At 38.2% G+C, this 24573-nt stretch overlaps 2 protein-coding genes and 1 long non-coding RNA gene across 3 annotated transcripts; all 3 read right to left on the bottom strand.

Moving 5' to 3' along the window:
• Positions 1-2851: 2851 nt before the first annotated feature.
• On the bottom strand, positions 2852-7153 carry LOC145228037 (uncharacterized). Its single transcript, XM_080093010.1, has 2 exons — positions 7049-7153; positions 2852-6585 (listed from the first exon to the last, which is right to left on the bottom strand). The coding sequence occupies exons 1-2, from the start codon at positions 7140-7142 to the stop codon at positions 2852-2854; spliced, it is 3828 nt and encodes a 1275-aa protein (XP_079949136.1). The 5' UTR covers positions 7143-7153.
• A 1717-nt stretch (positions 7154-8870) lies between these two features.
• Positions 8871-11039, bottom strand: LOC145230708 (uncharacterized). Its single transcript, XR_013860739.1, has 3 exons — positions 10884-11039; positions 10445-10537; positions 8871-9056 (listed from the first exon to the last, which is right to left on the bottom strand). It is a non-coding gene; the product is annotated as an uncharacterized LOC145230708 (long non-coding RNA).
• Positions 11040-12341: 1302 nt separating this feature from the next.
• On the bottom strand, positions 12342-24471 carry LOC145227843 (GRIP and coiled-coil domain-containing protein 1-like). The gene is made up of 16 exons (XM_080092766.1): positions 24283-24471; positions 23561-23691; positions 23036-23099; positions 22484-22641; positions 21859-21948; positions 21367-21495; positions 20803-20994; positions 19942-20123; positions 19113-19336; positions 18613-18710; positions 18057-18230; positions 16753-16952; positions 15954-16062; positions 15349-15485; positions 14250-14315; positions 12342-14052 (listed from the first exon to the last, which is right to left on the bottom strand). The coding sequence occupies exons 1-16, from the start codon at positions 24368-24370 to the stop codon at positions 13893-13895; spliced, it is 2202 nt and encodes a 733-aa protein (XP_079948892.1). The 5' UTR covers positions 24371-24471; the 3' UTR covers positions 12342-13892.
• Positions 24472-24573: the final 102 nt, after the last annotated feature.

Here is a 24573-nt window from a genome sequence, read left to right as displayed (position 1 = left end):
CCTATACATTGAAGCCAGGAAAGACAAATTCAACAAACAGAATAGACAATTGGTCTTAAACATGGCGTTTTGAAGCTTTTTGACATTAGGTCAGGTCCAGCTAGTTTGCTAGATAAACAAAAAAATACAAAAACTGAAACAAAAATATTAAAAAAAAATACTGACACAGAGTGTGAAGTCAGGCCCGAATCAAGCAATTTTTTTTTTGTAAAAATCTAAGACCGAACCTGACCCGACTTACAACATTGTTTTTTCAACGATTTACAATATGTAAACGTAAAGTCTTGAAATAATAGGCAAAATATGTACTGTTGTGGGATTATGATCTGTACAAACGTATTTGTCAAGTAAAGCAATCAACACCTCAAGCATTTAATTCCACACAGCTGTATACCATATGTTGTCACCTTTTGTTGACTGTTTGTCGTTGACAATTGTACGTATATATACATGTTGTTTCGAACGATGCTACATCACTTTAATATCATCATCACTGTAACTCAACTTAACTTTTGTACCAATACAAAGTCATTACGGATATAATTGTGCACAAAAAGGACTTCAATTAAGGATTAGATCTAGCAAGTGATCAGTCGCTACACTGTCAATGAGCCATTGCCGCCCGTCATACTTTATAACAACTATATTGCTCTTCTGGCACATTTTTTTCTAAACAACCTACGTTTGAACATCCAATACGCGACACTTCCATGCGAATAATGGCATATCGTAAAACGAAGTAAATGAAACTGCAGCTTGCCAGGAATAATCTTTAAACTTAAATCGCTCCTCTTAATTGTTCACAAGTTTTCTTTTAGACAGTTCGCACCATACGAACTTAAATTATTTGACAAAATGTCAACAACTGCATTCGAAAAATATTGATTTCTTTTTTAGTAAAAATCTGCTGGCTAACAATGTTTTATCGGCTATAACCGATCTATAATCAGAAAACCAAACGATTTTTTGCATACGGGGTTTCGAGCACGGGACATTCCCGGGCAAGCGCCTTGAACCATTCGGCCAAGAATTTGCTTTTGCCAAATTTATTAAAAGTTACACCGGTTGTGGAGCAGACCTTGGGGAACAAAGGACATTTTTAAGGGTGCAATTTTACACCAATCACCCTATTTGCCTGGTGAGCTATCAGCGATTTAGTGTATGATTAGCAGTTCAGACGTGTACACAGTGCATGTAATGTGCAAATCGCTTTGTATAACCAAGTATAAGTTGAGATTATTTCGCCTAGTGAAACATATCTTATATCAGCGTTAAAATATTTACCGAGCCAGAAATAGTTGCGCAATGACGCTATAAGATCGCTAGCAAACCGCATTACTAAAACCTACATATCAACGAAAAAAGCAATGGGCATAGAATTTACGGCGCCATGTTGTTGGATACCACCCTTATTATTGCTGAAAGTGCTTAAACGACATTTAAGTTATGAAGTGCGGTAACTGCACTGTCAAGCGTGCGTATATTGAGGGCAGGGAGCAAAATCTTTATACGCTTTCATAACGAGAAATCATTACAGGTATAGAGGCGTTTTTCAACGATTGAGCAGAGAATGCGTTGCTAGATTGTGTAAAAAAGCAATGATTACGGCTAGTCGGGCTTAAATAGATACACCAAACCTTAATTATTCAAAGCAATGGTAAACTGCACAAAGCTAAATAACCTACTCAACCAAAAAGGAAATTACTTTTACAAGCGACAAAGTGATGTCTCAATCCCGCACACGCTACAAACAAATTCCTCAGCATAATTCCCGTATTCGACCAAAGAACTGACTCTTTCACTACAATGGAAACTCTGACTTTAATTCCACAATAGCCAGGGTTTTTATAACGATTTGGTGGTTTTTAACGGGGAAAGTAGAAGAATAAGTTTCGAAAAACGTGGATTGTTACAACAAACTGCAAAGCACGGAAGCACGAAATGCGCTTGATGGAATTTTATGCATGCAAGTGTCTTAATGGAGTTTAGCAACGCATTGTAGTGTTTTAGTATTGTTCGCATTACAAGACACAACAAAACGGAAATTCTATAAAGAAACTTTGTCCACAATCCACGGACGCACAAATCCCGCGTATTGAATTTCAATGATCAAAACTGTCACGTTGTGCAGGGAGTTTTGCAAAATCCACGCCATTGTTAATTATCTATCTTCTTAACGCCGCGCTGCAAAACTTCCGCTCATAAAAGATTCGCGATTAAAAACGCTCTACTCGCATAATGACGTCTGTGCTGGTGCAACACTAAAGCAAAACTCGGTATACAGTTAATGAACTTTAAAAACACAAATTAGAAAAAGACAAGCTAAAGCCAACGTATCATATGACACAACCTAACAGCGGGCAAAAAGGTTAGACAAGAGACACGGGGACACATACATTTCTAACATTCATGCAGTTATCAAGTAAAGTTTAATCTTTGCAGTAATTGTATTTTTGCAGATATGACAATAATATAGGATAATTTAACAGCGGGAAAACGGGAAAATAGGTTGGATCAAAAAATAATAATTAGGCGACACGTTAACTAAAACATTCATGTAGTTTCACAAGCAAAGTTTGATCTCTGCAGTAATCGCATTTGTGCGGATATGAGATTTTTCTCGCAAAATCTGTACATGTACTTCGGAGTACAAGGACACATCAGATTGGTCCCATATGGATTTTGATTTAGTACGTGGGTAATAGAAAAAACATGAGTTAATAAAGTTTGATAGACTGTATATTTACGTGTTTTTTCCTGAAAAAAAAAACAGTTTTTGTCCATACAAGATCCAACCCTTGTTGTACATCGTTGCGCAATTGATACCAACAAATTTTGTTTTACTCATAATTTAAAATCTGTTTTTATTAATGATCTCAACCACTCCGTCGCCTTCTTGATTTATCTCGGCGTTGTATCTCACTGTTAAATCCGATGAGCGATTTGAAGATACTCGCATTGAAGATATCTTTTCCCGAACAAATTTCTTTGCTTTAGACAATTGATCTTCAATTGCCTTTGAGTAAAGCAAGGGATTGAGGGCGCTGTTGATTGGAAGCAACAGACAAGCACTCAACACGTAAGCATCTGGTGGCATTTTGATTCCTCCAGCACTCAAATATCCCATGACACAAATTGGAATCCAGCAACAGAAGTCGGTCACAATCAACCTGAAGATTCTCTTCTGCATCTTGGAGCTGACATCACTGCTTCTGGATCCTTTCATGCGATTGCTCTGCTTGTAGATGAGAAAATATGCAATAACCATGTAGATAAACATGAGGAAGTTGATTATGATGAGAAATGTTGAATATTCCCAAGCAAACTCACTGGTTTTGGCAAACAAACGTGGCATACAGACACTTGTTTCTCCATAATATCCAAACTCTCCCTGAACAGTATTTCGCGGAATAGCTGTTTTGATTGTTTCTTTTACTTCGTTCCAGCTTTCAGGCTTCACATTGGTAATTCTTTCTGCAAGTTGAGACATGTTTTTCCTCGAAACAAAATCACTTCCAAAGAAGTAATTTGGAAACCAAACATCAGTTACAAAATATTCGGAAGTAACATTCAGCAAAGGAATGGTTGCCAATAGAATGGATAAAATCCAGCAAAATACTTCAGCATGTAAAACTTTTGTCACATCAACACTTCGAATTGCAAATGGTTTAAATGCTGATACAAGGCGAAATGTGGTCATGGTTGTCATAGTAAAGGCAGAAGCTTCTGAAGACAAAACTGCAAGCGCTCCAAGTCCTGAACACAAGCTACTTGATCTCCATTCCTTGTCAAACAAACAATACGAGCCAGAAAATCGAGTTCCTTGCACAACGACAACAAGCAGGTAAATGCCCATGAGAAAATCAGAAACACTCAGATTTAGAATAAAAACGCTGGTGTTGATAAAAACGTTTTGGTCCTTTTTGGCTTTTTGTAAACCGCGGATGGTTGCAACAAACACAAACGAATTTCCTCCCAACGCTAACAGTGACATTAACCAGAAAATTGCTCGATAAAACGAATTTGAAATCATTTCGTTGACATCTGCGAATGCATTGCCAGCCAAGTTTACACATTCGTCACTTCCGTCCAAACAATCCCGAATTCCATTCTGCACGAGTTTCAATTCAATCGACAAAGGCTCCTTGTTTGTGCAATAAAATCTTTTCTTTTCACAGCGGCATCTGCTTTCATCAGATTCATTGTCACAATCAATAATTCCGTCGCAAAGAGTTTTTCTGTCAATTGATATCCACGAATCACTTTTGCAATAATATCGAGTTTTGTGACATAAAGCGGAAAATTCATCAGAACCATCGTAACAATCAACTTTTCCGTCGCATACCTCAGTGTTCTTTAAATTAAGTCTACTACCGGAAAAACAATAAAACATATTTGGACAATTTATTTCGCCAAGTTGATCAAGTTTGTCGCGTGTAACTCCGTCACATATTAAATCTAACAAATATCGGGCTTTGTATCCTTGACTTAAACCGGACTGAAACTTGGTTCTCAAACGCATATTGTCTGTTTTTGCACACTTAAATATTTCGTCCAGACCGAGACCTTCAACTTTTTCTGGAAAACATTGGGTTTGTCGTGGTCCATCCGAAACGGAACAATGTTTGGTGTTAATTTGATCGACGCACTGTACGCTAATATTGCACAAAGTCTCTTCTTGGGAAATGCATGTGGAACTATTGTAACAATGTATCTTACTTGGGGGACAATCTCCTCTTATTTCGTCACACAAACTCTGATTTGGACATAAACATTCGTCTGACATGTCAAAGCAATCCACTATTCCGTCACAAACTTGCTTGGGTGATATGATCAATTTTTTATCCAAGCATTGAAAACATCTGAACTGTCCGTTGACAAAACAAAGATCAGATTTATCAGAACATTGAGCCACTGAATCGTAGACGTTGGCTTGGGGCAAAACACAAACATCTTGTCTGGATGATCCAGAACATTTGAAGCCAAATCCTCCTTTGGTTTCATCGCTTTTGTCATTGCAACCACGAACCGAATTGCCAATTCCATCGCAAAAGTAGTCATTCAATATCAGCTGTTGATTTTTGCAAATAAACAGATTGTGACAAAATTCAGAAGGATTTGCACATTGGGCGGTAACACAGATAACTTTCTCGGAAGCGCAACTGTTGATGTCATCGACACAGGAAGATTGGATTACAGAGTTGCACTTTGCTGGGACTGTTGAATGTACAAGATACCTGGCAAGCTGTTCAACTTTACAAGTTATAGCAAGCATTGAGCAAGATCCACATGTGATGTTATGGAATGTACAGAGTTCGTCACTCCCATCAGAGCAGTCTTTAACGTTGTCACCTATCCAGTCAAAAGGTATGCATCTACCATTAGATGGGCAATGTTTGTTACCAGGATCACATGGACATCTTGCATAAACTCCAGAGCAGTTACATGAGTAATGTGTCTCGTCACTACCATCAAAACAGTCAAGATTTCCATCACACAACAAAGATCGGTCAACACAACTTCCCTCCATTCCAACGCATTGTTTTGTTCCAACACATGCACATTGAAATTTATCAGCTGGGCAAGTGCAGTTTGTTTCATCGCTCCAATCTTCGCAGTTTTTTAAACCATCACATCGTGTAAGCTTGGGAATTAAACCTTGACCAGCACAGTCCTTGTTTTTGTGACACAAGCATTGGAACTTATCAGTTGGATAGGTGCAGTCTTTTTCGTCACTCCAATCTCCACAGTCATTTCTTCCATCGCATTGATTAATTTTACCAATGCAACCTTTGTAAATGGAAGAGCTGCAGTTGTTTGTTTTGTAACAAGCGCATTCAAAATAATAATCAAGATTGCAAGTGCAATTAAATTCATCACTCCAATCTCCGCAGTCATTATTTCCGTTGCACACCCGTCCTTTTCCGATGCAATTATTATAACGAGGGCAGTTATTTGGTTTGAAACAATCACATTCAAACTTTGTAGCCGGACAAGTACAGTTAACTTCATCGCTCCAATCTCCACAGTCATTTCTTCCGTTACATTGTTGAGCTTCGCTGATGCAACCACTTTTCGATGTACAGTTTCTACTTTGGTAACAAGTACATTCAAACTTTTTAGCAGGACAAGTACAATTAACTTCATCGCTCCAGTCACCGCATTCATTGTTACCATTACATCGATGTTTTTTCTTGATGCAGCTACTACGGAAAGTGCAGTTGCCTGATTTGTGACATTCACACTCAAATTTATCAGCTGGACAAGAGCAATTAACTTCATCACTACCATCTAGGCAACCGATTTTTCCATCACATCGCCAGCTTCGAGTTAAACAACCATATCCACCTTTACAAGTGGTGTTAAAGCAATCACACTGAAATCTGCCTTCAGGACAAATGTCGCTTAACTCGTCGCTCCAATCCTCGCAATCAGCCCATCCACTGTTAACCTTCGACATCGGTATGCAACCTGGTTTGCGTTCGCACCGACCGAACTTTTGACAAGCACATTCGAACAATGAAGAAGGACAGGTACAGTTGGGACCACGATACGGTTTCTCGCAAACCGGGAGATTTTCTGGTTCTGTGGATGCAAACATATAGAAATTTCAAAACAAGCATGTTGAAAGGCAAATTGCTTTTGTTTGTTTGTTTTTTCTAAAGTAAAGCCAATGATGTATAACAGACTAAAACGTAAAAAAAAAACATTAAACGCACAGTTGCCAGTTGAGATATTTTAAAATATAAATATGCTTGGTCACAAGTTTTGCACTCCCCACTTCAAAACAATTCGTGGAGGTGAAAGGCTGGCAATGTTATAGTGGGCTTCGAGATTTTCACACCTTATCACTATCAGTCCAAGTATGTTAATGGGGATGATAATCATTAGGTTAATTCATCATATCTTATTGGCTAAAACTGTATGTAAGCTATTTATGCCAGGCATATTATCAAGTTTATCAAAACTTGTGTTGAAACTGTAGTTCATAATTGACAACACGAAACTTTTGTGACAATAATAACATGATCGTTATTCATGAGCGTACCTTTGAAATGACGAGGAGCAAGGCTGAGATCCTCGCCCGGACATTCACCTTCCACGCATCCGATGACAGAAATCAAAAACAATAACCACAACATGATTGCCTTTGGTTTTTTTAAAGCAGCTTTTTTGTTACTAAACCTCCTATAAAAGTTTTGCAAGTAAATATATTTGGCGACAATGACAGAATATTTTTTATTTTAAAGCCTATTTTCAAATTTAAATTACACCTACAATATTCTAAGATTTATGTTTTGACTGTCTCTACTCAATACATAACTCTTTGGGAAACGTAATCTACACAAAAACATAGCTGGTATTATATCAAATCGCATTACTGTTTCTCGCAATTCAATGTAACGATTTGTTTTGAACAATATTCTTTCATCCCCGCATGTTCGTTTCATAGGCTATCTTTTAGGACAAAAATGCGTAAACCCTCCCGTAAATATCAATCTTTAAAAAAGTGTGCTTCTGGTTCGTTGTCGTTATAGTTATTACTCTTTTGTTAGTGACCGTAACAACACTACTGTCTATAGCACATAACATGCAATATGTGTAAAAACACACAGTTATTTGGCTCTTCAACTTAGATAGTATCCATCGCATAAAATGCCATCACTACCACATTATTGGTATAATAGTATCATTGCAAATGGGGGTGGGGGAGTGAATTTTTAAACTTAGAGTTTGATGGCGTCGTAACAATTGTTAAAAACGTAATGACGACATAACACGCAAATACAAGCTGAAAACCGGTTGCCTACCAAAAAGCAAGGTTATTAAAATCAGTTTTGCGCATAAAACGTTCAGGTACATTCTATCACGTTTGCGTCGTAAGTTTTCTTTCTTTACAGTCGATCAGGTCCACCAGTGGTTTCCAAAGTGAAACTACTTTACCCAAACCTCGTAGTTTTTTTAAGCACTCGATGTGAAAGCAAAACAATTTGCCTAGCATTTATTATTGCACGCAACCCGTAAACCTACATAATTTGTTTTCAACCGGGATGTAAATTTTGAGCTTTTGTGAGTAACTTGCCCAACTTTCGAGAACATTTTTAATTTGTATTTATTTCAAAACGAAATTTCAAGTTACCAAAAGTCTTTTACTCCTTTAAAAAGTATTCCCACAACAAGTTACATCACAGACACGACTAAACAATTAAAGGATTGTGCACAAACAATCGCCTCTGTTTGTAAACTGTGATGAAATAAAGCTTTGCCCAGCACGGTAGACTGGTCTTCCCACATAGAGGCGGGCGACAACTTTTCTGATAAAACCGACAATAAACAAAAAATAAAGCTACCTATAGGGCCTGTGAGATATTTCATAAAATATACACGCTTCTCTCTTTTAAAACAAAATTTTCAAAATATTGGGCTCGACAAATGCATAGGAGTCCGCTCCAACTAAACTTTTTCCAACGAGTTTGAGGATTAGGGAACTAATGTACATAAGTCTTAGATTGAGAAGAGACATGTAGCGGTCCCATGCGGCATTTTAGAACATAGTGCAGACTCATGCATAAAACCGAAACCGTAGCTTAGCTGCGGACGAGTCGAAGAACGTCACACAATGTACATCGCGCTCTGTTAACTGCCCTAAGTTCATCCTGACCAATAACCGCCCACTTGACCGACCACATCGGTGGGAACACCCCTCATGCATTAGTATTTATATTCCGCGATTTTGATACAACAAAAGTCATTTTTGTATTAACGTTTGGATAGATAAGTAAAGAAAAGGACCGCCTGCATAAGTTTAGACTAAACTCGAAAAACTACAAAATGTTTTTGTTTAACTAGAAGCGCTCGGACTTACCTCTGCCCATAAACTAATGTTCTGCCAACGATGAGCGCTGCCGACAATGTTATATCGTACTCGGATTTATGGAAGACACTCGAGGACTCTCAGCCGTCTTGATTTGTTGGTTCGGATTCTATTTCATCCAGTTTCGCTGGGCTTTCCCAAGATATACCGCAGAGGAGAATATAAGATGACAGGAAAACCCCTTCGTCGCAAAACAAGGAAATTGGATTTATTGTTTTATTCGCCAATTCGGAATTATCACAATCTGGAAAGCTCGGTTTCGCCCGATCGCGCCGAAACCGATCCTAACGAAAGATGGATTACGTGGGCCAACAAAACTGCCCCTACCGGATTGATCAGTGTCTTGGAGATACCGGATATCTTAAATTCGGTACCTGCACGTCCGACCGGGATAAGCGACGAATTTATACGATCCCGACCAGGACATCCCGGTTTGAGAAGAGCTCGATTCGACCCATTATTTTTGCTGAAACAAACCCTCGAGGACTTATTCAAATCCAAGTGGCGGAAGTTTCAGCGGATTGGAGGACACCAGTCAATCACCCATATCGAACTTGGCCAGAGTTGTAAACGGCCCTGAAATTGGAGCCCGAACCCGGCCCGAACCTAAAAGTACAATCCCGAAATAAAGCGGCCCGAATCGTTGCTGAAAAGTTCGATTAGGCGCGAAAATGTGATTGACAGACCTAGACATTGAAGCCTCAGGAAAGATCAAGACAACAAACAGTAATTAATAGACAATGGGTCCTGAACAAGGCGCTTTGGCATGAGGCCAGATCCAGCAACTGGCTACTTGGCTAGTTAATTTTATTCAAAAAAATACTGACACAGAGTGGAAAGTCAGGCCCGAATCAAGGACGTTTTTTTAAGAAACCTAAACTCGAACCCGGCCCCACTTACAACTCGGAACTGGGCTGTGTCTTTGCTACGCAGATTGTACAAAGTCGCAAAGACCGCGTGAAAATCTAGCGCTACAATCAATACCTGAGCTATACCGCCACCCGGGTGTATCAAACGGTCTTCTCGTGGTTGGTAAACCCAATCGTGTCACGTGAAAGCTACAGCGGGTCCCTGCAGACAAGTACCCACAAAGTTTACAGTTTCGTTCCTTCCAACTACTTCTGTTTGCGAGGCATTTCAGCTACACGCACAACGTTCAAACCTGCCGCCACACATAAAACGATTTTCAATTTTCAACTTCGGACGTCGCTAATAGTGATAACCAGCTGGCGTACTATGATTTCAATATGAATGTGCCGTTATCGCTGGTCTGCATCGATGCTTCACCGCTGATCCCAGTTACGAACTTATGTCTTAACTTAAGTAAATGCAATGCATAAGTGCTCAAAGAAAATTATCAATTACATAGCCACCACAGCTGCAAGCAGGCCCAAACCCGTTCCAAATCAAAACATTTAAAAAAATCTTGTTGAGCCTGAAATTTGGGCTTAAAAAAGTCAATTACGAGCAAACGCGAAAGTCGAAAACCGACCGGAAAAGACCGACCCGATTTTAAGTTCTGTTTGCAAAATGGCAACCGCGTTTCAAGTGAAAATTTGATCTGCTTACCTGTGACATCTCTGGTTAAAAGAACTCCAATTTTGACGTAATAACGATCTATTGTTGCTCTCAGTCATCATCACAATACAGTAGTTTTGAATCCTGAAACAAAGCATGCATTTGTAAAAGCATAAAGCCAAAAATAGCATGCGTTATTTGCATTTTGCAACATATAACAGTTACTGACATCTGAAAACATATGCCAATACATATAAATGCAATGCACGCTTTGATAGGCAGGAGCTAATTTATTTTTTTTGTAATAAACTTTAATCCACATTATTACGCGATATTTCATGCAAGACTGTATGTAAACCTATGCAAAATCCATATGCTGTTAAAAAAATGTGCTTTCTTCTGTTGTTTACAAAGCTTTAGACTAGCCTAGTAAAAAAATGGATAACAAGTAATTTTTTCTACTTTACAAAACTGGTTACTGTGGACCTACCATTATTGTATTTCTGAGTTATCATTTGACCTTGTTCCACCATTTAATCCATGTTTTAATCGTTGTGTTTCATTTACTGACCAGGTCATTATGCATTGTGCACTTTTTCCACTTTGATTTGCAGTTGTAGTGTTTCTTCATAAGTTTACTTAACTGTACTAGACCTAGTTTTATTAAAATCTTAGCTTTAAATCAATGTAGTTAGAAATTGTCACTGTTAACCAATCAGTTCCATTTCTGTATAACCCGCAGTGCACAGTGTAACTGCCAAATTTTCAACATCATCAACACAAACTGTGGAAATTGAACTCTTAAAAATGTCAACTGCCTGCTTCACTACAAAGGCTGTAAGCAATCAGCAGGGCAAGGCTTTCTGTCGTTGAACAATGATGCCCCTAGCATTGCAGAAACAGCTCAGAGGTGTTATCCGGCTGGTGAAACAACCTTTCACCAATTAATTAGTTTAAATGTCAAATACATAACTAGTTAACACACGAACTCCTACAAAAAGGCATATGATTTAGCTTTGATGATATAAAGATTTAAATAGTGATTAACACATCGCCAGCTAACTTTTTTTTCAGAACAAGGACAGTGTCCGTTTTGCTTTTGATTGATTGCTTTTGTGATGTCATAATTCAGCAGACAGGCGCAACTAATTGAATTGAATATCGGCAAAACGTAAACCAAACCAAGTTTTATATTGCCGTATGTACTCGATTGCAAGCCGCGGCTTGTATTGTTCTTTACCTGCCGTTTGTGCGGCTTAATCGAGGGCGGCTTATATTTTAATTTTTTACCGATATTATTTCTACACTCCAACTTTTTGATTTATTTGGGGTTCAAAACATGTATGCAGGCACAGATTGGATGTCAGCATACGTTCTGTTGGGTAGGGATGCGCCGAGCCAGAACCCGAGTACTCCGTACCGAGCATCGCTGTTTTTAATGCTCGGTGCTCGGCCGAGCAGTTGCACAAACTGACCCGAGCATTAAATTTGCATATTCATGCCCTGCTAAGATACGTAATTAGTGTTCGAAAGGGTGTCTATGAACAAAAACAAATGATTTTTCAAATGTATTAGATGGTGGAAAAACGTGTACTTCCGAGGCCTGTACAGCTTAATACACCGCTGGTGACGTAAGAGACCTAGTAGAGCTAAAACGTAGAAAGGGGATTTTTTTTGACGTCATAATGCACCGAGCGTGCTCGGCCGAGCACCGAGCATTAACGTGAGATGCTCGGTGCTCGACCAAACAGAACATTTGCAGTTTTGGCACATCCCTACGAGTGTTGGGTACAATTATCAACTTAATTTCCATATGTGGGCAAATAGTTATACTACGTAACAACAGAAAGATGTATTATGAAACAATAGTATCTAAAATTCCAGCGTGCGGGCTTCTTAAAATTATTTTCTTGAATTGCTTACAATGTTGTAGAGATAAACACCAAAACTTCGTAACACAGTTTATTGCACAATGCAAAGCGAGATAGGAAACACAATAAAACAAAAAAATGTCAAAACTTTCAACCAACAGAAAACATTAACAAACATACCCAGTAATAATATTGCGGAATCGGGAAGGATTCGGATAAAATAGACCAAAAACGAATTGCTTACGAGATAAAGATTGTTAGTTACTGAACATAGAGCTCTTCTATAAGCTCTGTAAACTTGATATTATTCCTGGCAACAATAGCTTATATATTTGAGAAATTCGCACCCCTTGCTTTATTTTTTTGCTGTGGCCAGCATTTAAGCGGGAGACACGTAAAAACAACTTGCTTAGAAAACATTGCGAGAACACTATTGGCAAATTTATATTCAACAGCAAAACGAACAAATGAGAATCGCTTCAAAGAAAGGTTTTTGGAAAGTTTAGTGCATGAGTTTGCAGAATTTGAAATAAACAATCACATATTTCATGTCTTCTGGCATTTGACTTAGGGAATTTTGATTAAAACGGTAAACGGCACACTGTAGAAATACACACGCAGCATAATCGCAAAAAAAAGCTTGGCGAATTGTTTGTGTATTTACTCAGTTTTTTCTGGATTATTTTGAAAATTCGAAGTTTGTTTGTAAAAGTTCCATAAAACTATAATAGTTGTGTTAGTTTAAGGCACTGTTTACATCAGGGGCGGGCAACATACGGCCCGCGGGCCGGATCCGGCCCGCGACGGGATTGTGAGCGGCCCGCAGACAGTTTCTGGTCTTACATGATATAACGTGGCCCGCGGCCACAGTCTGCCGAATCCCCCACTACTTGCTTACTACGTCAAATTATAGTTGTAACAAACAGTAACGCTCCCCAATAATAAAAAAACTTTCCCGCCGTTGTTACCATTGCACCATACATCCATTGTTACGACATAACTGCCAACCTTGCGTGTGGCCTGCTTTCACGGTTTCCTTTGTTTCCCCACGTGTAGTGTGGTTAGTGTTTCAGCAGTATCTGAGTCTGTGGTGTATGCATTAAATTTGCTGTGATGAATAATTTTATGTTATATCAGTTAGATTGTTTGGACTGTATTGTAATTGCGACGTTCTTGATTGTATTTAGTTTAGGTGGTCAAAAATCCGTTTTAAATCACTGGATAAATACGCGATTAATGTATCGATTCACGAATCCGGCCCGCCAAGTACTTCATTTTCCCATATCAGGCCCGCCGACTGGAGAAGTTGCCCGCCCCTGGTTTACATCATACTTTTGTTGATATTTGGAGGTTCTAAACAGTGATACAGCAAGTCACCCGTGAACTGGCCGTGGCAAGTTGCTACACCAAGATACTTTGCCATTGATGCGAAGGCTTGCACATCGAACGCATGAATCCGCCGCTGCCAAAGCGCGCACGGCCCGTATACACACACCTCTTGATACAACTGGTCCATCCGTTTAAACCTCTACATAACACCGTTACGTCACCACTAATGACGTCATAATCACCGAACAATCACGCGCTATCCGTCACACCACCGATGTCACGTGGCTGCAGCTTGCGCATTAACGCATCTTGACACCGGCGCGACGCGATTCGTCGGGGCTGAACTGGAGGATGGTTGTTATGGCAACGAGGATGCGCTGGCGCGCTGTGGCGTCGCTAGTGGTAAGATATTGGAAGAGGATGTTCTTGAGATATTCCATGTTGGCGCTCTCGCGTAATCTGAAGCGGAAATAGAACAATATAACGTGACAGAAATAACATTACAAAGGAAAAGTAAATGCTCATATCTTTTTATGGCACAAAGCGTGTTTTTACCCTGTTGATGTTTTAGTTTATTGTTTTATGCAGCAACAAGAGCATGGTTTCTCTGCGAAACAATTACACTGTACAGTATTGGTGAGGAGAAAGCTACTCACGTCTTCCGCTCGTATTCCATCATGGCTTCCTTAAGTTTGGCAACCTCCTGTGAATATTTCTCGTCTCTGAAATAAAATATACATTTTTTAAGGTTTTTTAAACACACATTATAAAGAGGGTGCTTAACCTGGAACAAACGACCCCCAAGAAGTGCAATGATACTCAACCACCAGGTTTATGAAATATTATAGTTACTTTGCAGAAAACTGCTACAAGTGGTGTGAGAACTGTGTAATGAATTTTAGGTTGGGAGTCGCTGTCCCAAAGTATTCGGTTTAAACGTGGGGTTGGAGTGCTGTGCCTAGAGCAGTGACTGTGCCACGAAATGTACGTTATTTTAAAAACGGAAATATTCTTTGGAGTTTTAGGACCAAATGACGAAATGCGATCGTGCATAATGAAGTTTAAAAGCTGATCTGTTTCTTAGTGGTTATATATAAAAAAAACAATCCGATTTACCAAAACAAAGTTGCAAGTATGTTTTATTAAACTTTATGCTGTTGCCCTGTAAAGTGTGTCACGGAAAAAAAGTTTAGTATGTTCTGTTTAGTCTCACAGCACCGAACATTTCACTTTAATGCTCGGTGCTCGGCCAAGCACGCTCGGTGCATTATGACGTCACAAAAAAATCCCCTTTCTACGTTTTCGCTCTACATGGTCTCTTACGTCAACGGCGGTGTTTTATTAACCTGTACATGCCCATAAAATACGCGTTTTCCCACCATCTAGTGCATTTGAACAATCTTTCGTTTTTGTTCATAGACACCATTTTGAACACTAGTTACATATGTTAGCAGGGCGTGAATATGCAAATTTAACGCTCAGGTTAGTTTGTGCAACAGCTCGGCCGAGCACCGAGCATTAAAAACAGCGATGCTCGGTACCGAGTGCTCGGGTTCTGGCTCGGCTTGGCCCATCCCTATTGTTGACTACATGCTTGAAAAGTTTGGGAACCACTGTGCATAGAGAGGGCGAAAATGCTGAATCATATGGCTGACAGAACATTACTTACTGTCCAATAAACAGAACAGCGGGTAGTAAAACTATAATGGGTGTAAAAACAGGTTGAGAATCACTACATATTAGGATTAAACCTACTTCATGATACCGGCCCCTTGCAATTGTCTGATTTGAAGTTCAAGTTGCTTCTTGTGACGTCTAATGCTGTTGATTGTGACGTCTTTCCTCGCAAGCTGCTCCACGTAATGGATCATGTTCGAGTCGTTGATGGAACCCTGAAAGTTGTTGTGGTAAAAATATGTTTCATGTGAATTAACCGTGAGCAGATTACGGTACAAAACTGCCATTCCCATGTTCTTTCAGCCAGATCCTAATTTGTTCTTTTTTATTTTCTAATACCACTAGGCATACAAAAGAATATTTTGTACTGAAAGCTCGATAATCAAAGGTTTGAGAAATTGTAATCCTGACAATTATGCCAAAAGTGTACAATCTTTTGGCTATGCCTTCCACATCACAGGTGCTTATTTCTCCAACGGCCGCCTCTATGGCAATTTAGTTTTTGATTAAGCTAAATTTCATGTCCGTGTCATGCGTTCCCCCAAAAGTGTAACGATACAAAAGCATTTTAAAAAGCTTAACAGCTTGTCTGCAGCTTAACAAAAGCATTTCTTTCCTAACATAAGCCACGAATTTTTCCGATTGTGTGAAATTCCTTTTATGTTTTAACATAGAAATCTTACTTTGTTCATAATTTCCGAAACCGATTCTTCAGTCGGATCTTGTACGTCATCCGTTCCGCTTGACCGGCGTGGTACGTACTCAGGCACGTGACCGACTGTCTGGTATTCACTAAAATAAAATAAATACAATGTTGGAACAGGAATAAATAAATGAGAATAAGTCATCAGCTATTTCATGTCCAAACAGAATCAATGTAAACCCCCCAAAACACAACATAAACATGAAAAATAGAATCACACGTAAAAAAACGTTTTGTAATATTGACAGACAGCATCAGTATCAGTCGGCGGGCTTAAATGAGTCTGTGAAAAGGTTTTGTGAGTCTGCAACTAAATCACGAAATTATACGACTCCGTGAAAGGTTTTGTGAGTCCGCAACTAAACCACGGAATTATATGGGTCTTTGAAAAGTTTTGAGTTCACGAAAAATATATTTTAGCACTTTTCACTGTTTACGTTACTTTGTATATTTTCCCGTGAATGGTTTTTCTGAGGTCTGAGCCTATAAACCTACTTAGGTTGAGCAGTACAGTTGTAAATCGGGTCGGGCTTGTCGTGGTGGGTTCGAACTTAAATCGGGCCTGACTTTGCACTCGGCATGAATGTTGCCGCATATTTACCAACTATCGGATTCAGGCTTTGTTTTTTGTTTTTATGAAAAAAACGGGATAATAAGCGGCCAAATATCAAGCCTTCTTACAAATCTATCAAAAACACTCCAAAGAAACAGATCTTGAAGGAAAGCAAGCGAAACAGTGTGCTTCGCCCTAATTGGAAGCCACAAATAAAGCAACTTACCTACTGAACGCCGAAGTATAAGCTTTAAGATGTTTAATCTCTTTGTCTTTATCAGCCAACATTGCAACCGTCCGTTCACGTTGTGAGCGGATCTCGCGTTCCACTTCAGTGATTCGACGATTGTGCTTCTCCTGTTGACTCTCTAGCTCAGCCCGGTGGACGGCGGCCAGCTTCTCAAGCTCCCTCTGGTGTTCGACCACCTTCGCAAGAAATGCATTATGAGACTTGCATGTGACATCTAGTATAAGGCACTCATACAAAACTAAACTGAGGTTAAAACTTGACGAAAAATATTTTTTGCTCTTCAGTCACTACCAATGATTACAAAATGTGATTTTTGTAGATAGTTTGCCACAAGATTGATAAAAATGCCAATAAAACGGGAAAATGTTCCGCATTTTGGTGACCCCCAGTCACATACCGCCTCGTAATACGGTGTAGCTGCAGCGCGTATAATCATAATCCACCAATTGTGCCCTTCACTATTTTGCGCTCCATAACGTTACAACTAGGGATGGGCCGAGCCGAGCCGAGCCGAGCCGAGCCGAGCCAGAACCCGAGTACTCGGTACCGAGCATCGCAGTTTTTAATGCTCGGTGCATTAAAGTGAGATGCTCGGTGCTCGACCAAACAGAACATTTGCAGTTTTGGCACATCCTTAGTTACAACATTGCGCAGCTATTTCAGGCTTGGTGATTCTTTAGTGATTTTCAACCGGTGTTCATTAGTAGTTCCGCAAGAAATTTCTTAGCTTGACTAGTTCTTTGGGAGACCGGCGTAATAAGCTTTTCTTTCAAGTAATTACCTGCTTTTATCAGTTTGATTTTCCATCGTTTTACTTCATTTATTGTTGTGTAATAATGAGAATGTATTTGCGTGGGCATGTTGCTACTTATGTACAATACAGTAGGAGTGTGAGGTTGTTTACTTTATTGCATCATTATAAAATTTCGTTTGTGGTTTTGTAATATTATTTTTATACATACATTTTTTTAATACATGTTTCGTGGCTCAAAAACGGTTGAAAAACACTAGTTTGGTGCGAAGCGAGGTAAACGCAATGCTTTTAGCGTGCTACAGGCACCTGCTCACAGATCAGAGGCACAATTCGTTATCGTGCAGTGTTTTCATTGCGTTGTGACGTGCTTGCGTTTAAATCTTTTTTCCTTTGTTTATCGTGCACTGTACTACGCGCATTCAGTGCTATTTACCCGATGAAGGCGACCTGTATAGGACGTCGAAACGTCGTTACAAAAAACAATTGCCAGAAACTCTGTATAAATTTGAAACTTAACCAAACTTACAAGTTGAGCCGATTTTTCTTGCGCATCATCACAAGTGGCTCGGAGATGAAAATGTCGCTCCCTCGCCTCCTGAAGTTGTCTCTTCAGCTCCTCCTGCTCTCTGTTGCATCCAGCTCCTCCTCCGGATGAGGAATGACCTCCTTTCATGTTCTTCAGGACGTTTTGAGCTCTGGTCTGAAATCAAGTTTATTTAAGACAAATCTAACACGTCAGCTATAGACAAATTGGCCTTTCAATCGGAGAATATGCATTTACATTAACAAGTATGTTCAAAGTTACATGTTTTGGGAGCCTGTGGGTAAATTACAGGGTCAACTGAGGTTAAACTTGAGGAGGATAAACTTTGTGTAAAATATCTAAAAACTTTATAAATTTGAAGCACTTTTTGTTGACTAAATGGGTGAAACAAAGCAAAAAAATGGAAGAAAACAATAGATATCGCCTTTCAACGGAAGGAGTCATAAAAACATGTATGTTTGCTTCATAAAAGAGAACCATGTTCCATATTCAATGACCATTAAACTGGACTAGTTAAAATTTAAAAGTCATAATTTACCTTGTATCGTTCAAATTCCTCCTTTAGTTGAAGCAATTCTTGTTGAGATTCAAGATAAAGTTTTTGGTAATCCTCAGATTGAAATGACATCACTACATCTAAAGTGAGGAAGTGTATTACAAAATTGGTTCAAATAGGAAATATCAGGTAATGTTACTTTATAGATCAGGTCATCACTTATTGCTAAAAAGATAATTTCACTTTAATTAAAAAAATGTTCTTGGTATATTGTAACGTTTAGAGTTTATAATTCCTTGTTTCTTTGGGAAGTTTATTATTTGTTTATTGATGAAGGTAAACACAAGAAAAAAGTTTGGTTTCTTGCTTTTAACAGTTTTAAAAATTATTCATTCTTATACTAGTCAGGGTGAGAAAATGGGCATATTCATGTGTCTATTTTTTCAAACAGAGGTTATGTCAGGTGGTACGATGTCGGTATAAGAATGAGAACTACTGCTCTATATTATGACCACAATTGGGAATCCAATCTTATTATTAACCTGTGAGATCCACTGGTTCATTGCTTTTTGCAGCCGCCTCTTTCAGAAGTTGTTGATATCTCAAAAGTTGCTCTTTTAATCCATCGATATCCAGTGCTTCTTCTAGTTTGGATTTCAACGATGACAAACTCATATCTTCCTTCTTACTTAGTTTGAATGTGTCGAGCTGTTTCGATAACAAGGTGTTTTCCACGTCAAGTTGTGATATTCTATCTTTCAGTTTTCTGTGAAAAGTAATTGTTTTTTAAAAAGTGTGTTTTTAGGTGAGATATCGTTCATTAGTAGAGAGGACATATATACCGTCATCCAAGTTAAAGTCAAATTAATTTTGTGTGATGCCACAACAACGTAATCATTTTAAATAGCAACCAGTTTTACAAATATAATTCATGTTTGGCACAAAACTTGCTTATGTTTGAATTAAGTTGCACTCTTGCACATTTTCAGAAAAAAAAAAATAACATAAAAAAATACTAACTGCACTTGTATAGAATGATAAGATTACCAACATAACTGTAAATTGATTGGACCAACACCATGTTGCTAAACTTTTGTATTCAGTGCCTCCAGAAGCTTGTGGGTATGCCAAGACACAAAAGCAGTAGTAGCGAAACTTTTAGTAACCAACAACCTACTTTTATATGTTTACTAAAGTTTGCAGTGCCCGATATAGATTTTACCTAAAGCTCTCTTCAGAAACTTGTTTAAAATTTCTTGAAAAACTAAAAGAATAACTAAACACATTTTCCCCATTACTGAGTTGGAACTACTGCAAGGAACACTGATGTATTGAGTCAACTAAATTCATTTTAACTATAGCTGAGCTTACTGTATTGAGAGTTGGTCCTTCTGTCTCGATCCATCGTACATTCCAAGTTTGTTAGAAATTTGCACAAGTCTGTTTTCAAGGTCGGCTACTCTTTCTTCTTCGTTCTTCGCAATTTGTCTTTCTCTCATTTCCACCTCTTCCACATGGTGGCGCTCCAACTCCAGTTGTCGTTTGTGTTCGAGCTACAAAAAGAAAAAAAATTGTTGTGTATGAAATTTTTACATAAATGTACTACATTTTTAATATGTTGTTGTAAATGTATCAAGAATTGAATCAGCATATCAAAGAGTATCAATCCATTAGTTTGCATAGTTCTAACGAAACTCTAAGCCAGTGGTTCTCAAACTTTTTTGTTGCGACGCCTCTGAAAAAGTTTTCTGGACTTGCGACGCACCAGCAAATAAAAGTTAATGAGGAAACTTGTTATTAAAGTTGTGTTTATTGATATAACAACAAAAAGCCACGAAACGGAACTATTCTGCGACGCCCTTGGAAGATTAAAACGACGCACCAGGGCGTCGCGACGCACAGTTTGAGAACTACTGCTCTAAGCCATTAATAGTTGTGTAAAGGCAGAAAAAAGTAAATCGTGGGTGTAATAACTAAGTAACAGTAAATTAGTAATTATGCAAAGCTCATTACATTTTTTTTAACTAAATTGCTTTAGAAATAATGCTATATTTACAAGAGCTACACAGGCTGTTTAATCTTTGCCAGTGAAATTTTGCAGAAACTTAAGTTAGCAAAGATAACTGTATACTTGGTGCTGTACAGGTCTAGATAATTTTCAAAAGTAAAAAGTTCTAACACAATCAACATTAACAGCTTATAACCCAGAAAATGTGTCACACAGAAACCTACTTTCATTTTCTCCATCTCTTCTTGCAGTTGTAGGAGCAGAGGTGATGGAATATTGGCTTCAGTTTCCGCCGTATGAAGTCGGTTTCTCACTTCATGCAATTCCTCCTCAAGTTGATTTACTCTCCACTTGTAATCTGTGTTCTGTTGAGCTTCTTGATCAGCATTTTGAGCAGCGCTCCTCAACTCCTTGATCTGGAAAAATAGTGGATTAAAACAGGATGTACTACTATAGTTGCAAACTTGCTTAAAAATAATGTCTATATTTATTTGATAAACAAGAAGCTAGGAGTTTAATTGTTCATTTAAAGTTGAAAAGTTAGATTCACCACATGTAGGGCGGAATTGTGCGTAGGATTCCTAAAAACTAACGCTAAGGTTGAGATATAAGATTGCGAACCACTGTACTAGTGCAAGTGTCCAGCTATGTGTTACCAAGCAAAATAGAGTCAACTTACAACTTGTTGTTAAGTATCAGATACATACCAAAACAACAGGTTTAAAAAAACTACACAAAAACATGCTTGCTTGAACCATTTAGTTTTAAACACAAAGTGTAAAAATTACCACAGCTTCCAGGTTTTCATTCTTGGTTCTCTCGTCATTGAGCATTCTTTGTATTTCTCTTAGCATTATTGAGTGGGTGGCTTGTTCTTGTTCGCGATCCGCTTGTTGTATTCGAACCCTCTCTCTCGTCTTGTAACAAACAAATCTGACATTTTATTGAGTCACAAACATTTATTCAAAAAAAGCAAGTGACCACTCTAAGGCTTGTCGTGTTTAAATCGCCTGTCATGACTAAAAACCCATTCCTACTTTTAAATGTAGCTTCTGGCTGCATAGGTAAGTATTAGATTTAAAATACATGCAACCGGCTGTATCTTGCCAGGTTCGTAGGTCAGTTGCAATCCTACGACAGAAGATACCCCGAACTGTTCAACAATGAAAAAGTAATGATAAAGCAACTGTACAAATAAATTTGACTTTACCAAACACCCCACAGAGACTTCATCAAATTGCATTTGTGGCTTAATGAATCAGCAAACATTGGGGTTTTACCTTGTCAAATTCATCTTCAAGCCCTTGCCATTTCTTGGCAAGTGTTGAGTTTTCCTCTTTAAGCATTTTCATTTGAGATTCATGTTCTTGCTAAACAAACACACACAATGAAAAACAACAGAAACACACCAACAGAGCAATGTTTGTCCTTTACTATGTAATATGTCCTCAGAGATAATTTCCCACTAGATCTAAGTTAGCTACAACAATAAAATTTTAATAGCATTAGTCTGTAAATAATTCGAAATTTCAGTTTAGGCTAGTAAAGGTTTTTGCTGAATCAAGACGGTCTTCCAAACACATATAAAGGCATAGAGTGGGAAAATCTAGCCTGTAGTGGAATATACACCCTTCAATAGGCCTGGCATATTATGATTCATATATAGGTGTGCCACAATCACCAAGCTGCATTAATGCTTAAGGGCTAATCCCAGTAACGAATGCACAGTAAACTTTGGTTAAACCAAATTCAGTTTCATGTAGGTTTATCTTCACTAAAGTGTCTGTTGGGTACCGAATAGAGTACATACTGCATATTTTATGGCTGTCATGATTTATGCACTTTTCACATTTAAAAGTTTACATGTTTATTAAAAGTTGTTCATCCCATGCAAATAAATTTAACCTTCAAGTTTTTCTTATCAGCTTGGTATGTTGCCACAATTTTGGCTTTTTCTTCAGTGACAGTTGACAAAGATGTAGTTAGTGTGAAGATTTGTGATCGGAGATGTTGGATTTGTGAATCTTCATTTTCTTCTTCAATATGAGAACTTTCATCATCAGCTAAAACATATAAACTTGGAGAGTTAGAAAACATGCTTAAGCTGGTAGTAATGTTATAGCATATGCAAGAAGCTTGCTTGTTAAACCCAGAAATCCATTTTAAGTGATGCACTAAAGCAGTGGAATTTTTAAGCTTGAGGGTAGGAATTTAGTTTAATTTTTACATGATTTGGAAATAGACACTTCAACTCTGGAAATTAAACCTGTGAAGTTGATAAAGACCCAATTTTAAATGAACTTTGTATGGTTACCATTTACTATATAGTCTATTTGGAAGGAATGAAAAAGTTTTAGATTCTCAAGTGAGGAATTTGTCGATAAAGGTTTGGAACCACTGCACTAAAGTTACTTGGAAAAAGCACAAATTCACAATTTTATCATAAAAACCATCTACCTTGCTCACTGCTAGACTCTGCATTGCTTTGGTCTTCGCTTTCAGATCCTTCATCATGTGAGCTCTATATTACAAAACATCAATACTGTTAAACTAAATTTACATCGTTAAACAAGTAAACCTTGGGTAAACCAGATTCGGTTAATCCGGATCTTCCCCTAATTCACACAAAACTTGAGGAACAAGTGATTTGTAATGCAGTAAGGCTTTAAGTAATCGACATCGGTTAATCCGGATTTTCGCCAAATCGGAATAATTTTTTTGTTCCAAATGGGTCTGAATTTACCATAGTTCACTGCACAAGCTAAACTAAGTAAATGGTACATAATTTGGTGAAAGGTTTAATATTAGTGTAACGTACATGGTTTTATGCTGATGGTTATGTACAGCACAGGGTAAATAATGCTTATAGCAGGTTTCACAATCATGATCATAAAAAGCTTTTTATGAGTAAAGTCACAATTTCAAACAAATTTTCTGCTGTATTGCATGTTACAGGATGACATAAACTATCCAAAACTTTACCCGCTGTGTCTTGTCATTTTGTGACTTTTTCGATCTCTCTGAACTTTTCGGGGCCGTCGATGTTAAAGCTTTCATTCCAACTTCAAGAGCATCTTTCTCTTTTTGCAAACTTTTATAAGCTTGCACAATATCTGAGAAAAACGTGATACTGACAATATGCAGAAAACATCAAAAAGGGTGTTGAATGACATTGTTAAGTTTCATTTTTGAAATCTATTTTGTGCAAAGTAAAACGGATGTAAAAACATTAGCTCTGCTAACTTGGTTGGAGTATTGCATTATACAGCTCACAACATGTAATCCAGTCTGCAGAACATGGCAGTTCCCGACGAGATTTTGTGCGTACAGGACCAACATGTCCCACGTGCACGACCCGAAGTTCGCGTGCAAGACCAATCTCAGCAGGTGCAAAGCAAATAAAAGAGGTCAAGACAGCCCAATTAAGTGCGTTTGGTGCAATATTTTCCCGTGCAAACCCCAAATCTTGGCGTGCAAAAAATTTTTTCAAAAAACTCGTGCAGCTGCTACACTCTGCAGACTGGCATGTAATAGCACTTCATGTCAAACTTTCATCGTTTTTTACCTTCGTGTAAAAAGCAGTTGGTGTTTTGTTTTGTTAGTTTTAGGTCTTTATTAGGACGTTAAACATAAGTGATCACAATATTAAACAACAAGGTAATATGATTTTTTTCTGTTTTTTATGAAACAAAAATTCACCAAACCTCTCAGCCGACTTTCATAGCGTGAAATTTGATCTTTTTGTTTTTCAACTGTAGACAACAAATCTTCGTTTCTGCTGAACTTAAACATTTTGAATCGACTTGGGCATACCTCTCGAAAAGGAATTTAGCGAAAACGTTTTATCGCATGTCTGAAATCTAAATGCCATCACAAATAAAAAGAAACCAACAATACGGAAGTAACGACTTTAAGTTCCCACATTATTTCCGGGAGTTTGCACAAGGGCGCCGTTGGTGGAATTCCCACGCAGTTGTACTTACAATTTTTAATTT

Source organism: Phallusia mammillata, chromosome 5 (genome assembly GCF_965637545.1).
Source record: "Phallusia mammillata chromosome 5, kaPhaMamm4.hap1.1, whole genome shotgun sequence".
Lineage (NCBI taxonomy): Eukaryota > Metazoa > Chordata > Ascidiacea > Phlebobranchia > Ascidiidae > Phallusia > Phallusia mammillata.
The sequence above is the reverse complement of the archived record's forward strand: the minus strand, read 5'-3'. Positions and strand labels throughout refer to the sequence as shown.